The 13,831-nt window shown below is 43.7% G+C and overlaps 1 protein-coding gene across 2 annotated transcripts in view; it reads right to left on the bottom strand.

Annotated features, from left to right (window-relative positions):
• The window catches only part of PCSK6 (proprotein convertase subtilisin/kexin type 6), a 213,981-nt gene that overhangs the window by 30,363 nt on the left and 169,787 nt on the right, over positions 1-13,831 (bottom strand). For both annotated transcript variants that reach the window (XM_073227152.1, XM_037000565.2), the window contains exon 14: positions 395-574. In XM_073227152.1, the coding sequence (XP_073083253.1) occupies positions 395-574 (180 nt within the window). The remainder of the gene's footprint in view (positions 1-394; positions 575-13,831) is intronic.

Here is a 13,831-nt window from a genome sequence, read left to right as displayed (position 1 = left end):
ATGAGGACCCGTGTCCACCCCACATTCTGGCCCCAGGGGCTGCAAGTGCATGGATTTGGGAGAGTGTCAGGAGGCTGAGATGGGAGATGGGGAGTTTGAGGAAATAAGGAGGCTCATCAACCAGGGCGCAAGCCCCAGTTCCAGCTGGGCATATAGCACCTTGGTTTCCCAGCCTGGGAAGGCTGGAGAATGCTTACTGGTCTGTATAATATTAGGAGAGCCATGGGTGGAAGGAGTCATGTGAGTGCAAATTACTGTCATTATTATTACTTCCAGAAAAGAAGGAAGACATTCCATCATGACCCCCACCTTTTGCCAGGAGCAGTCCCACATCTTAAGAGCTACAGTGGGGAAACAGCAGGCTAGCCACCTGCTCTGGCTGCAGGGCCATTACCTGTGTAGTCCTCTTCATCCTCGGAAACCTCGGCCTGGGAGGGAGACAGAGCAGCCTTGGGTGGTTCTGGCACTGGGGCCGAGAGCTCCAGCATCCGAGAGCGGGACTGATGGGCACTGAAGGTGTTGTATGGGTGCTCGGCCGTGCCGTACAAGACGAGGCTCCATTCCTTCAATTTCCCTGCAAGGCACCAAACCCACAGGGTCACCAGAGAGCCAAGAGCCTCCCTTGGCAAGCTCTTAATAACTCTGGTCCATTGACCTGGCCAAAGGCCCCCATCACTCACACACGCCAGGAGCTGCCCCCTCAGGCCCCCAACCTCCTCCCACCACAGAGACTCTCATCCACCCCCTCACTTAGCAGTGACCTGAGGACCAGGGGTGCACCCAGGTTACATTCTCTGACCCCCAATCTTGCTGCACCCTGACTGGCAACAGCCTCCTTCCCCTCTTGCAATACTGAGTGGGTAGATCTGGGACCAGACCTGGCCCTGAGCCTTAGCCTATATGGCTCTAAATGGGACAACCGGGTTACCCCAAGGAGTTCTATTTGGACCACGAAAGACTGGTTTGGGGCTCCTTCCTTCAAAACTAACCTAGGACAGGTGGGGGAAGTCTGGTGGGGTGGCAGTGGCGGTGCAATCCCATAAGCCCACAGAGGCTTCATGTAGGGAGGACAACCTCAAAGACAGGAGGATGACTGGCATCGATGCTGGATGGGCGTGGGGAGGATGGGGGCTAACAGGAGAGCACCCCACGTGCCAAGGAGGGCTGGGGAGGAGGGAGGTAGCAGGCCTCCATGAGAAGGAGGTGGGTTGGTGTTCTCAGGTGTAAAACGGAATGGAAAGCCTGGCCTGCAGTTTCGTTGCAAAATCCCTGACATTGTAAAACACATTAGCAGCAGAGGTATGTCTGAGGGCTTGCTCGACTGCAGGCCACAGGTCCAGACTCCCCTTGCTTGCTATGTCCCGGCATTCATGGCTATGCTGAGGTCACTGCTGTCATTCTCATACAAATGAGGGCCGAGGTCCAGGGCGACCTGCCCGAGGACAAGCTGCCCACACTAACGGACTCACAGCCTCTCAGTACTTATTTAGAACTGGATTGGGCTGACACAAACACACTCATACCAGCTTTGAGCCACCTCAATGAACCCTCACGACTGGCCACCACCACCCCAGCTGGGGCAGCACCTTTGCCAGCTCACATCTGTGCTGCCTGGGAACATCCCTGGGTTCCTCTTCACTTCCTGCCATCCGGTTTCTTGGCAATCAGATGCCTTAGGTGAGGGAAATTTTTACTGATTCTTTGCTGTCGATTTGTGTTATTGTGACCTCTGTTCACACTACTCCATGTGCTTGCTCTGAATGGCAGGCCATCTGTCTTTAGACATCTGTCTATGTACTATTTTTGAGCATGGGCAGCTCTGCCAGTGTAACTATTTTTTGTTCCAATTCTGGGAATCTCTTGGTTTCCCTAAATCCTAGAATGGGTGTTCCTGCTTAACCACATACCCTGTAGGCCTGTGGGCTGTATCCACACTGTCCGAGGTGGGTGCATGGTGGACAGAGGTGGAACTGATCTTCTGCTCACCAGGCCAACTCTGGGGCAGTCCTAAATGGTGTATAACTTAGATTCAGTTATACAATGTGGCACGTAGCAGCCCTGTTTCCTTTTTAACCATTGCCTTAGCCAATCAAGGTCCCAGGCCTTGAATACCTGCAGCCCCCAAGCTGCCCCAAGTCAAGCCCTGTACCGCCTGGACTGGCCTGGCTGGGACTAGAGGATACAGGTCCTTCAACTTAAAAAAACACTCGTGAGCTATTTCCTAGTACACGTTCTTCCACAGGGCCCAGTTTGTGCAAACCTCTATGACCATTTCCCTGCCCGTTCCCAACACAACCTAGACAGAGGGCGATGCCAACATGAGAAGGACGTCATAGGGCGCAGGTGCAGAAACCGCAGCCCCTGGCTGTGAGTCACTGTTGGGGCTCAGCTCCTTAGAACCACATGAAAGCTATGCTCCAAACCCACAGAGAAGTCTGGGCGTTGTGACCACAGAGTGAGGAGCAGTGATTAGGGTGGGGGCATAATGACCACATGACAGGGACCACGGGCACTGTACACTGTTATTTGAGCCGAGATTTATTTCAACCCTAGATGATGTCTCCCAAAACACCCCCTAAAGCCCTAGCACTAAAATTAGGTTCTTATTTTTAGATGCAGTTTTGGTAGGACAGACAAAAAACGCTGCTCTGAGCTTAGGATCAGCACACGCCCTGTGTGGATGGAACGAGAGTGAAAGGTTTCTAAGAAACCAAGAGAATAGATCCTAAAGATTCTCATCATGAGGAAACTACCCACACCCTGGCATTTTTTTTTTTTTGCACGTATCTGTAAGAGATGGCAGATGTTAACTAAATTTATTGTGGTAATCATTTCCCAGTATATATAAGTCAAGGCATTATGCTGTCCACCTTAAACTGTACAGTGCTGAAAGGAAAGACAGGAACCCCAAGAACCAGTAGTAGAAGCTGCCTTGGAAGAGAGGGGTACTCAGGGGTTTTGGTTTGTTTCTAGGGGGGTGCATGATAGACTTAAGTAATAAATATGAATAACTCAAAGTCCAAAGTATAAAAGGGAATATAGCAGAAGTCTCTCTCTAGCCCATCCCCTGGCCACTGTCCCTCCCACCATGGGTGACACTGTTACTTATTATGTGCATATTCTTCCAGAGTTATTTTATGCTTTCCCAAGCAAATATGACATATATTCTGTCTGCCCTGTTCCTTGCATTAACACACCAGGTAAGTACCTTCTGCATTTTGCTTTCTCCATTGACAATGTATCTTGGTGATCTTTCCATCACTACGTTGGAGAGATGTCAAGTTATTTACTTAACAATCTCCTACTGACAGGCATTAGATTTTTCCCAAATGTTTGCAATTACAAGCAATGCTGTAACTTTGGCCACACGAGGAGGGATCCAGTGACAGGTAGGCAGAGCAAGAACCCTGGCGTGACACAGTCTGGGTTTGAATCCTGACTCTACTAGCTGTGTGACCTCAGGCAGATCACTTAATCTCTCTGTTCTTCAGTTTCCTCACCTGTAAAGTGAGGATAGCAGTAACAACATGTACCTTGTGGTGTCATCTGGGAGATGAAGTGATTTAATGATGGTAAACTACAGTGACTGGCATATAGGAGTTGCTACATAAGTGTATGTTAAGTAAAACCTAATGAGCATATCATTTCTTATATGTGTAAGTATATCTGTGGGCTATATTCCTAGGAGTGGAATTGTGGATTAGAAGGAATGTGAATTGTCATTGTGATAGACACTGTCAAATTTGCCCTCCGTGAGGTCAGGTCACTTCACACTCCTAACAGTGAAGTAGCAACATGCCTGCTCCATGCCAGCCTTGCATCACCGATCTGATAACTCAGAAGTTTACTTTGCAATTTTCTTATTGATGTGAGAAATGCAGCATCTTCTCCTACAGTAAAGAACTGGATACTTTTCTGATTTGATAAAATAGGAGCTAGAAGAAAACTTGATCAAGAATATGGTATAGACCATGGCAATTTGGATACATTTCTCTCTCCCTTTTCTTAGCCTTAAAGGTGGACATCTCTCTTTTCACTTTTTCTACCTAGGGAGTCTCTTTGTTTTTTCTGCCTTCATAAAGCATACATTCCAGTGTATTAAAGTAAGTATTCCAGTGTATGGCATATACTTGAAGTGTAATTCTCTTTTTGTTATTTTTCCTATTATAAAAGAGGGACAATTATTAAACACTGAAATATATAAAAAAGAAAATAAAAATCACCTATAATTTGTTTGGCATATTTTCTCATTTTCTAGGCATATGTATTTTTGACATAGTTGAAATTACACAGTACACTGTTTTGTCCTTTTCTACACTTCAAATTATATCATGTTGATCACATTCAGAAATTATTGATTTTCCTGTTTATTGTCTTCTTCCCTTTCTCAGACCAGAGGTGTTAGGTGGGCAGGGAATGTGCCTTTCTTTTGATGTGTTGGCATCAGTGGGTAGCAAGTTCCTGGCAAGTTGCAGGTGCTCAATAAATGTTTCTTAAAGTGATGAATGCATAGCTTACAACACCATTTTTTTGGCAGCATAAATTTCATGGCACAAACATAAACCACTTATTCACCCAATCTCTTATGATAAGTTATAACAGGACATTTGTTCCAGTTTCCTTTTGATTTTTACATTTTTAAATGATTTTTCGAGAAATACCATTTGCTGCAATCTGAACTATTTCCTCTGGATAGATTCCCCAAGGAGGGGAAGACACTGTGAAGGTTCTTAACACATAATACCAAGTGACTCCTTCACAGTGTTTGGCTTGACTCAAGAAACAGCCAGATGAGAGATCACAGGTCACCTGGGGGGAGCAGTCGCCTCAGCAGAATCCCACCTGGTACAGTCCCTTCCCCACCCCTCTCCAGCCTCTGTTGAAGTGTCAGAGGGATCAGATATCAGTGAGTTAGCCTCACAGACTGAAGCAGAGATGCAGGAAGCCACCACTTCTAGACTCTAGTCTTCAGAGTGGTCCTCTGCTCTGGGCAAGTCAACACTCACCCTTTACTAGAACAGCCAGCCCACAGTAGGACCATGTTCCCAGTGCCAGCTCCCACCATGCTCACCATTCCTGGAGTCTGCCCTCACTTTAGGCACATGCAACACAAGGGTGTGGCAGAGCCAGGAAGATGTAAAGGAACACCTCTAGGGCTACGCCAGGCCAGAGGCAGAGCCCACACTCAATGGAACTGCCATCCAAACGCAGGGGCACTTTAGAGGGCCAGCTTGCTTTGGACAAAGCATTTAACAAGTGGGAGCCATTTACTATTCAAGATACTCAGCATGCCTGTTAAGTTCACCCTTACAGAAACCCAACTAGTACTATTAATTCCTTAATTTCCAGGACAGGCTCTTAAAAGATGTGCAAGTCCAAATTCTGTGGCTTTCTCTCTTTCAGTTTCCTGGGGCTGTAGAAGAAAGAAGGGCAAGGATCATGGGAAGATGGCGGCATGAGTAGTTCAGAGGAAATCTCCTCCCCAAAACATATATATTTATGAAAATACAATAAATACAACTACTCCTAAAAGAGACACCAGTGGATGCAGTACAACAGCCAGGATACATCTACATCTGTGAGAACCCTACATCACACGAAGGGGGTAAGATACAAGCCGTGGCCAGGAGGGACCCGAACGCTCCCCCACCCCAGAACCCAGCAGGAAGAAAGGAGTCAGAACACAGAGGGAGTGAAAGCCCAGGACTGCTAAACAACCAGCTCTAGAAATCCACACCCGGAACGCAGACACAAGGTGCATGGGGTGCTGGATATTAGAGAAACAGAAAAGCAAAACCTGTGGGCAGGTCCCCGCAACCAGTGCCCCTGAGACAAAAGAAAAGTGAGTGCTTTCTGCAAGTCTTAAAAAGACAGGGACCCCACAGCTGGACGAAGTCATCCCGGCACACATAGCCAGCAACTGGGAATCCCGGGGAAACTTAGGTGCCCTAAACCCCAGGAAAACAGTGCAGCTCTGAAGCCCCTCACAGCACTAAGCAGCCTGCCAGGCATTTCTCCAAATGGCGTGGACCCTGACACACCGGCCCAGTAGTGGGAGAGTGGCAGCATGTGCCAGGGACAGCGGTGCCAGAAGGAACCAGGAGCAGATCTGTGCACCAACGGCACAGGAGGGGACCAGGGGAGGCTTGTGCGAGCCCACAGTGGCGCGACTGAACAGCCCAGGCGCACCTCGCACGCACCAGCGGCAGTGGAGCCAGAGGAACCCAGTAGAGGCCCGCGCGGGAGAGCCCTGCACACACCTGTAGTGGAGCCAGAGTGAGCAGGCATGCTCCCGGCAGCCGACCGGAATCCCAGCCTAATGCACAGCCGCCCAGGCCAGCCCCAAAGGCTGCTGCTGCCACACAGCTGCCCAGCAGGGGTGCTGCTAGCACGGAGGAGCGCACCTGGCATGCCTGCCACTCCCCACAGGGTTCCGTGATGCTCTGACAGAGACCCCGCCCACAGCAGCTTAGGGGATTAACCCAGTGGCTGCTCCAGGAGTGCGGGTAACCGACACAGGAAGCAGAGAAGGGCAAGGTATCCAGTAAGCAGGAAAGGACTTTCTTCTCCCACCTGACACACCCGCAACCTGCCTACTCTCACTATGAAAAGGCAAAAAATTCAGTCCACTCCTAGATAGTTCAAACAACACCTGAGAAAGGATCTGCAAAGGCAGACCTAACCAGACTCCCTGAAAAAGAATTCAAAATAAAAATCATAAACATGCTGACAGAGCTGCAGAGAAATATGCAAGAGCTAAGGGATGAAGTCTGGAGGGAGATTACAGATGTCTGGAGGGAGATTGCAGAAGTGAAACAAACTCTGGAAGGATTTATAAGTAGAATGGATAAGATGCAAGAGGCCATTGATGGAATAGAAACCAGAGAACAGGAACGCATAGAAGCTGATACAGAAAGAGATAAAAGGATCTCCAGAAATGAAACAATATTAAGAGAACTATGTGACCAACCCAAAAGGAACAATATCCACATTATAGGGGTAACAGAGGAAGAAGAGAGAGAAAAAGGGATAGAAAGTGTCTTTGAAGAAATAATTGCTGAGAACTTCCCCAAACCTGGGGAGGAAATAGATGCTCAGACTACAGAGGCACACAGAACTCCCAAGAGATGGGACCCAAAGAGGACAACACCAAGACATATAATAATTAAAATGGTAAAGATCAAGGTCAAGGACAGAGTATTAAAGGCAGCCAGAGAGAGAAAAAAGGTCACCTACAAAGGGAAACCCGTCAGGCTATAATCAGACTTCTCAACAGAAACCTTCTAGGCCAGAAGAGAATGGCATGATATATATAATGCAATGAAACAGAGGGCCTTGAAACAAGGATACTGTACCCAGCATGATTATTATTTAAATATGAAGGAGGGATTAAACAATTCCCAGACAAGCAAAAGTTGAGGGAATTTGCCTCCCACAAACCACCTCTACAGGGTTTTTTAGAGGGACTTCTCTAGATGGGAGCACTCCTAAAAAGAGCACAGAACAAAACACCCAACATATGAAGTATGGAGGAGGAGGAAAAAGAATGGAAAGAAATAATCATCAGATTGTGTTTATAACAGCTCAATAAGTGAGTTAAGTCAGACAGTAACGTAGTAAACAAGCTAACCTTGAACCTTAGGGAACCACAAATCTAAAGCCTGCAATGGCAATAAGTACATACCTTTCAATAATCACCCTAAATGTAAATGGACTGAATGCACCAATCAAAAGACACAGAGTAATAGAATGGATAAAAAAGCAAGACCCATCTATATGCTGCTTACAAGAGACTCACCTCAAACCTAAAGACATGCACAGACTAAAAGTCAAGGGATGGAAAAAGATATTTCATGCAAACAACAGAGAAAAAAAAGCAGGTGTTGCAATACTAGCATCAGACAAAATAGACTTCAAAATAAAGAAAGTAACAAGAGATAAACACGGACATTACATAATGATAAAGGGCTCAGTCCAACAAGAGGATATAACCATTACAAACATATATGCACCCAATACAGGAGCACCAATATATGTGAAACAAATACTAACAGAATTAAAGGAGGAAACAGAATGCAATGCATTCATTTTGGGAGATTTTTAACACACCACTCACTCCAAAGGACAGATCCACCAGACAGAAAATAAGTAAGGACACAGAGGCACTGAACAACACACTAGAACAGATGGACCTAATAGACATCTATAGAACTCTACACCCAAAAGCAACAGGATACACATTCTTCTCAAGTGCACATGGAACATTCTCCAGAATAGACCACATACTAGGCCACAAAAAGAGCCTCAGTAAATTCCAAAAGACTGAAATCCTACCAACCAACTTTTCAGACCACAAAGGTATAAAACTAAATAAATTTTACCAAGAAAGCAAAAAGGCTCACAAACACATGAAGGCTTAACAACATGCTCCTAAATAATCAATGGATCAATGACCAAATTAAAATGGAGATCTAGCAATATATGGAAACAAATGACAACAACAACACAAAGCCCCACCTTCTGTGGGACGCAGCAAAAGCAGTCTTAAGAGGAAAGTATATAGCAATCCAGGCATATTTAAAGAAGGAAGAACAATCCCAAATGAATAGTCTAATGTCACAATTATTGAAATTGGAAAAAGAAGAACAAATGAGGCCTAAGGTCAGCAAATGGAAGGACATAATAAAGATCAGAGAAGAAATAAATAAAATTGAGAAGAATAAAACAATAGAAAAAAATCAATGAAACCAAGAGCTGGTTCTTTGAGAAAATAAACAAAATAGATAAGCCCCTAGCCAGAAATATTAAGTGAAAAAGAGAATCAACACACATCAAAAGAATCAGAAATGAGAAACGAAAATTCATGACGGACCCCACAGAAATACAAAGAATTATTAGAGAATACTATGAAAACCTATATGCTAACAAGCAGGAAAACCTAGGAAAAATGGACAATGTCCTAGAAAAATACAACCTTCCAAGACTGACCCAGAAAGAAACAGAAAATCTAAACAGACAAATTACCAGCAACAAAATTGAATCAGTAATCAAAAAACTACCCAAGAACAAAAACCCCAGGTCAGATGGATTTACCTTGGAATTTTATCAGACATACAGAGAAGACATAACACCCATTCTCCTTAAAGTTTTCCAAAAAATAGAAGAGGAGGGAATACTCCCAAACTCATTCTATGAAGCCAACATCACCCTAATACCAAAATCAGGTAAAGACCCCACAAAAAAGGAAACTACAGACCAATATGCCTGATGAGTGTACATGCAAAAATACTCAACAAAATATTAGCAAACTGAATTCAAAAATACATCAAGAGGATCATACACCATGACCAAGTGGGATTCATCCCAGGGATGCAAGGACGGTACAACATTCGAAAATCCATCAACATAATCCACCACATCAACAAAAAGAAGGACAAAAACCACATGATCATCTCCATAGATGCTGAAAAAGCATTCGACAAAATTCAACATCCATTCATGATAAAAAACTCTCAACAAAATGAGTATAGAGGGCAAGTACCTCAACATAATAAAGGCCATATATGATAAACCCACAGCCAACATTATACTGAACAGTGAGAAGCTGAAAGCTTTTCCTCTGTGATCGGGAACAAGTCAATGATGCCCACTCTCCCCACTGTTATTCAACATAGTACTGGAGGTCCTAGCCATGGCAATTAGACAAAACAAAGAAATACAAGGAATCCAGATTGGTAAAGAAGAAGTCAAACTGTCACTATATGCAGATGACATGATATTGTACATAAAAAACCCTAAAGACTCCACTGCAAAACTACTAGAACTAATATCGGAATTCAGCAAAGTTGCAGGATACAAAATTAACACACATAAATCTGTAGCTTTCCTATACACTAACAATGAACTAATAGAAAGAGAAATCAGGAAAATAATTCCATTCACAATAGCATCAAAAAGAAAAAAATACCTAGGAATAAACCTAACCAAGGAAGTGAAAGACCTATACCCTGAAAACTACAAGACACTCTTAAGAGAAATTAAAGAGGTCACTAACAAATGGAAACACATCCCATGCTCTTGGCTAGGAAGAATTAATATCGTCAAAATGGCCATCCTGCCCAAAGCAATATACAGATTCGATGCAATCTCTATCAAATTACCAACAGCATTCTTCAATGAACTGGAACAAACAGTTCAAAAATTCATATGGAACTGCCAAAGACCCCGAATAGCCAAAGCAATCCTGAGAAGGAAGAATAAAGTGGGGGGGAATCTCGCTCCCCAACTTCAAGCTCTACTACAAAGCCACAGTAATCAAGACAATTTGGTACTGGTACAAGAACAGAGCCACAGACCAATGGAACAGAATAGACACTCCAAACATTAACCCAAACATATATGGTCAACTAATATATGATAAAGGAGCCATGGACATACAATGGCGAAATGACAGTCTCTTCAGCAGATGGTGCTGGCAAAACTGGACAGCTACATGTAAGACAATGAAACTGGATCACTGTTTAACCCCATACACAAAAGTAAACTCCAAATGGATTAAAGACCTGAATATAAGTCATGAAACCATAAAACTCTTAGAAAAAAACATAGGCAAAAATCTCATGGACATAAACATGAGTGACTTCTTCATGAACATATCTCCCCGGGCAAGGGAAACAAAGGCAAAAATGAACAAGTGGGACTATATCAAGCTAAAAAGCTTCTGTACAGCAAAGGACACCATCAATAGAGCAAAAGGTATCCTACAGTATGGAAGAACATATTCATAAATGACAGATACGATAAAGGCTTGACATCCAAAATATATAAAGAGCTCACACGCCTCAACAAACAAAAAACAAATAATCCAGTTAAAAAATGGGCAGAGGAGTTGAATAGACAGCTCTCTAAAGAAGAAATCCAGATGGCCAACAGGCACATGAAAAGATGCTCCACATCGCTAATGATCAGAAAAATGCAAATTAAAACCACAATGAGATATCATCTCACACCAGTAAGGATCACCATCATCGAAAAGACAAACAACAACAAATGTTGGCGAGGTTGTGGAGAAATGGGAACCCTCCTACACTGCTGGTGGGAATGTAAATTAGTTCAACCATTGTGGAAAGCAGTATGGAGGTACATTAAAATGCTCAAAATAGACATACCATTTGACCCAAGAATTCCACTTCTAGGAATTTACCCTAAGAATGCAGCACTCCAGTTTGAAAAAGACAGATGCACCCCTATGTTTATCGCTGCACTATTTACAATAGCCAAGAAATGGAAGCAACCTAAGTGTCCATCAGTAGATGAATGGATAAAGGGCATTATGATTAGCATGTATAGTGCGTGGGGGGCACGGGGAGGGCTGTGCAACACAGAGAAGACAAGTAGAGATTTTACAGCATCTTACTACGCAGATGGACAGTGACTGTGAAGGGGTATGTGGGGGAGACTTGGTGAAGGGTGGAGCCTAGTAAACATAATGTTCTTCATGTAATTGTAGATTAATGATACCAAAATAAAAAATAATAAATAAATAAATAAATTAATTAATTAAAAGAAGGAAGAAGGGTAAATCCACCTGCTTAAACACGTGGGGCTGGCACAGCCAGGACTCTGCCCCAGATGTCACCAGCAAAGTCCAGGCCACAGTGACTGTGAGAGGCAGAGGATAATCCAAAGCTAATGCCCTCAGAGGTTGCCAATAAACCATTTTATCATCATTCACTATCTTCAGCACAGCATTTCCCCTCAATTAATTGAATTTGTAATGAACAAACAGGATTATTCCTATTATTCAAAGAAAGCACCAGAATTAAGACAAAACTAAGGTTGCATTTACCAATAGCAAAGTACCGGCAGTAATAAAGCTTTTCTCTCCCTGACATTTTGATTCAGCATGAAAAAATCCTTGAGAGGGGAATTTACAATTGGAGACAAAGCGAGCAGAAGCCCGGCAGAAGTTTTGTTAGATTAAAGGCTCTGAGGTAATACTTTTGAATTATTGTGTTTTCTTTGGCCATAAGAGAAGTTATTAACAATAAAGATTTTATTAATTCTTCCCCACCCCCACACTTAAATCATGCAGGGAGAAATTCTTTAGTCAAAACAAGGAGAAGACAGGCCTAGGAAAATCAAGAAACAATGTTTCAGTCTCACACCTGGTGGAAGTTTTTTACTTCTGAGGTCGGTGAACCTGCGTTACAAAGTTTGCAAAGTTTAATGAAGAAGTTTGTGTGGAAAGAACAAAAAAAGGTTTGCTTCCATCTGTTTATAAAAAATATACAAAATCAGTTTAAGGGGGGATTTTACGGTATGTGAATTATATTTCAATAAAGCTATTGTGTGAAATACTGTGTGTGTGTGACCTATATACACACACACATATATATATATATATACACATACATGGAAATACCAACCTTTACTCAATAAATTTATCCAGAGTTAAAAATACACTTAAGTCCACATTATGGCAATTAAGAGGGAGAAAGATAAAGGAAATTGAGGAAATAGCCTGGAAAGAACAAGGAAGGGTGGACACACATGGCCTCCCATGCACACGGAACCCCCCCCCCACACACACACGTACACACGTGCATGCATATCCTCAGAGCCAGATGTAAAACCGGGGAGATAGGATAATCTTTCCTATGATCTTAGAGCTATAAAAACCCCTAAAGGTGGTACTTTCAGTACCAGGCAGAGGACCTCAGAATCCTAAGCAAAGAGCTATAAAAACCCCTAAAGGTGGTACTTTCAGTACCAGGCAGAGGACCTCAGAATCCTAAGCAACAGTGTTTGTTTGGGTGAAGTGTAGAAAGAAATACACATTAGGTAAAGAAGAATTTTGCACTGTATGGCAATGCACAAAACAGCACTTTTCTTAATGGTGAGACAGGGACCATGGGCTTAGACAGAGTAGGGGGAGGGCCTCTGGAAAAAACAAAGCAAGACAATCCATTGTGGGATTTGCTTTGGCTGCTGGGGGCCCAGCTTATTTTTCTCACTTTACCCAGGTGCTGCTTTTCTTCCTCCAGCTCTAATTAAGTGATTTGCAACTTGGGCAATTTAGCAAGCAAGTCCAAAACAATACAGTAAAAACAGAAAGGATTCCATCTTGAAGATAAAATTGCATTTTAAAACCCAATCAGTTAAAAACTAAGTTTCTTAGCATATTCTTTAACAAACAGACAATAACTCAGCCCACCTTGGGAGCAATGCAGGCAGTCTCCAGTGATACACTCCCAGACCAGGAAGCTGCTATCCTGGGAGGAAATCAGAGCAGTACATTCCTTGTAAACAATCCAGAAGACTAATAAAAACCTTAATGTCTCTTTAAAGATAAACATTTTGGGACCACTTAGCAGGTGTGCATCCCTAGCCCTCTGTCTCTCAACCGCCTGTAAAACCCCTAGACAACGCACCACCCGGGGACTCTCTTGTCCCCTCCTGGCCTGGGCCAGGAGCTCTGTCCTCTCACTTTATCTCTAAATAAAAGCCTCTGCCTGGCTCTCCTACCTTGAGTGTTTGTGAAGTTCATTCTTCGACTCCATGAACGAGAACCCTGGCATCAATGGCACCTTCAAAGTTAGGTGGGAAATGCTAACATTGCATCTTCTAACATTTTTCTGTTTTTTTCAGACACACAAACAGTTTCAAAAGTCAAGTCATACTATGTGGCTTACACCGCAGACAGTCCTCTCTGCCTCTCTGAGTCCCCCACAGCCTCCTCCTTCCAGTCTGAGCGGACTGTTCAAGTGTTCACTACCACACAGCTGGATTAAACGCGTTTTGCTTTGTCCTAGTTTCTGAAGTTCAGACA

Source organism: Manis javanica, chromosome 18, assembly GCF_040802235.1.
Source record: "Manis javanica isolate MJ-LG chromosome 18, MJ_LKY, whole genome shotgun sequence".
NCBI classification, from domain to species: Eukaryota; Metazoa; Chordata; class Mammalia; order Pholidota; family Manidae; genus Manis; species Manis javanica.
This window is presented reverse-complemented; position numbering and strand designations above follow the sequence as displayed.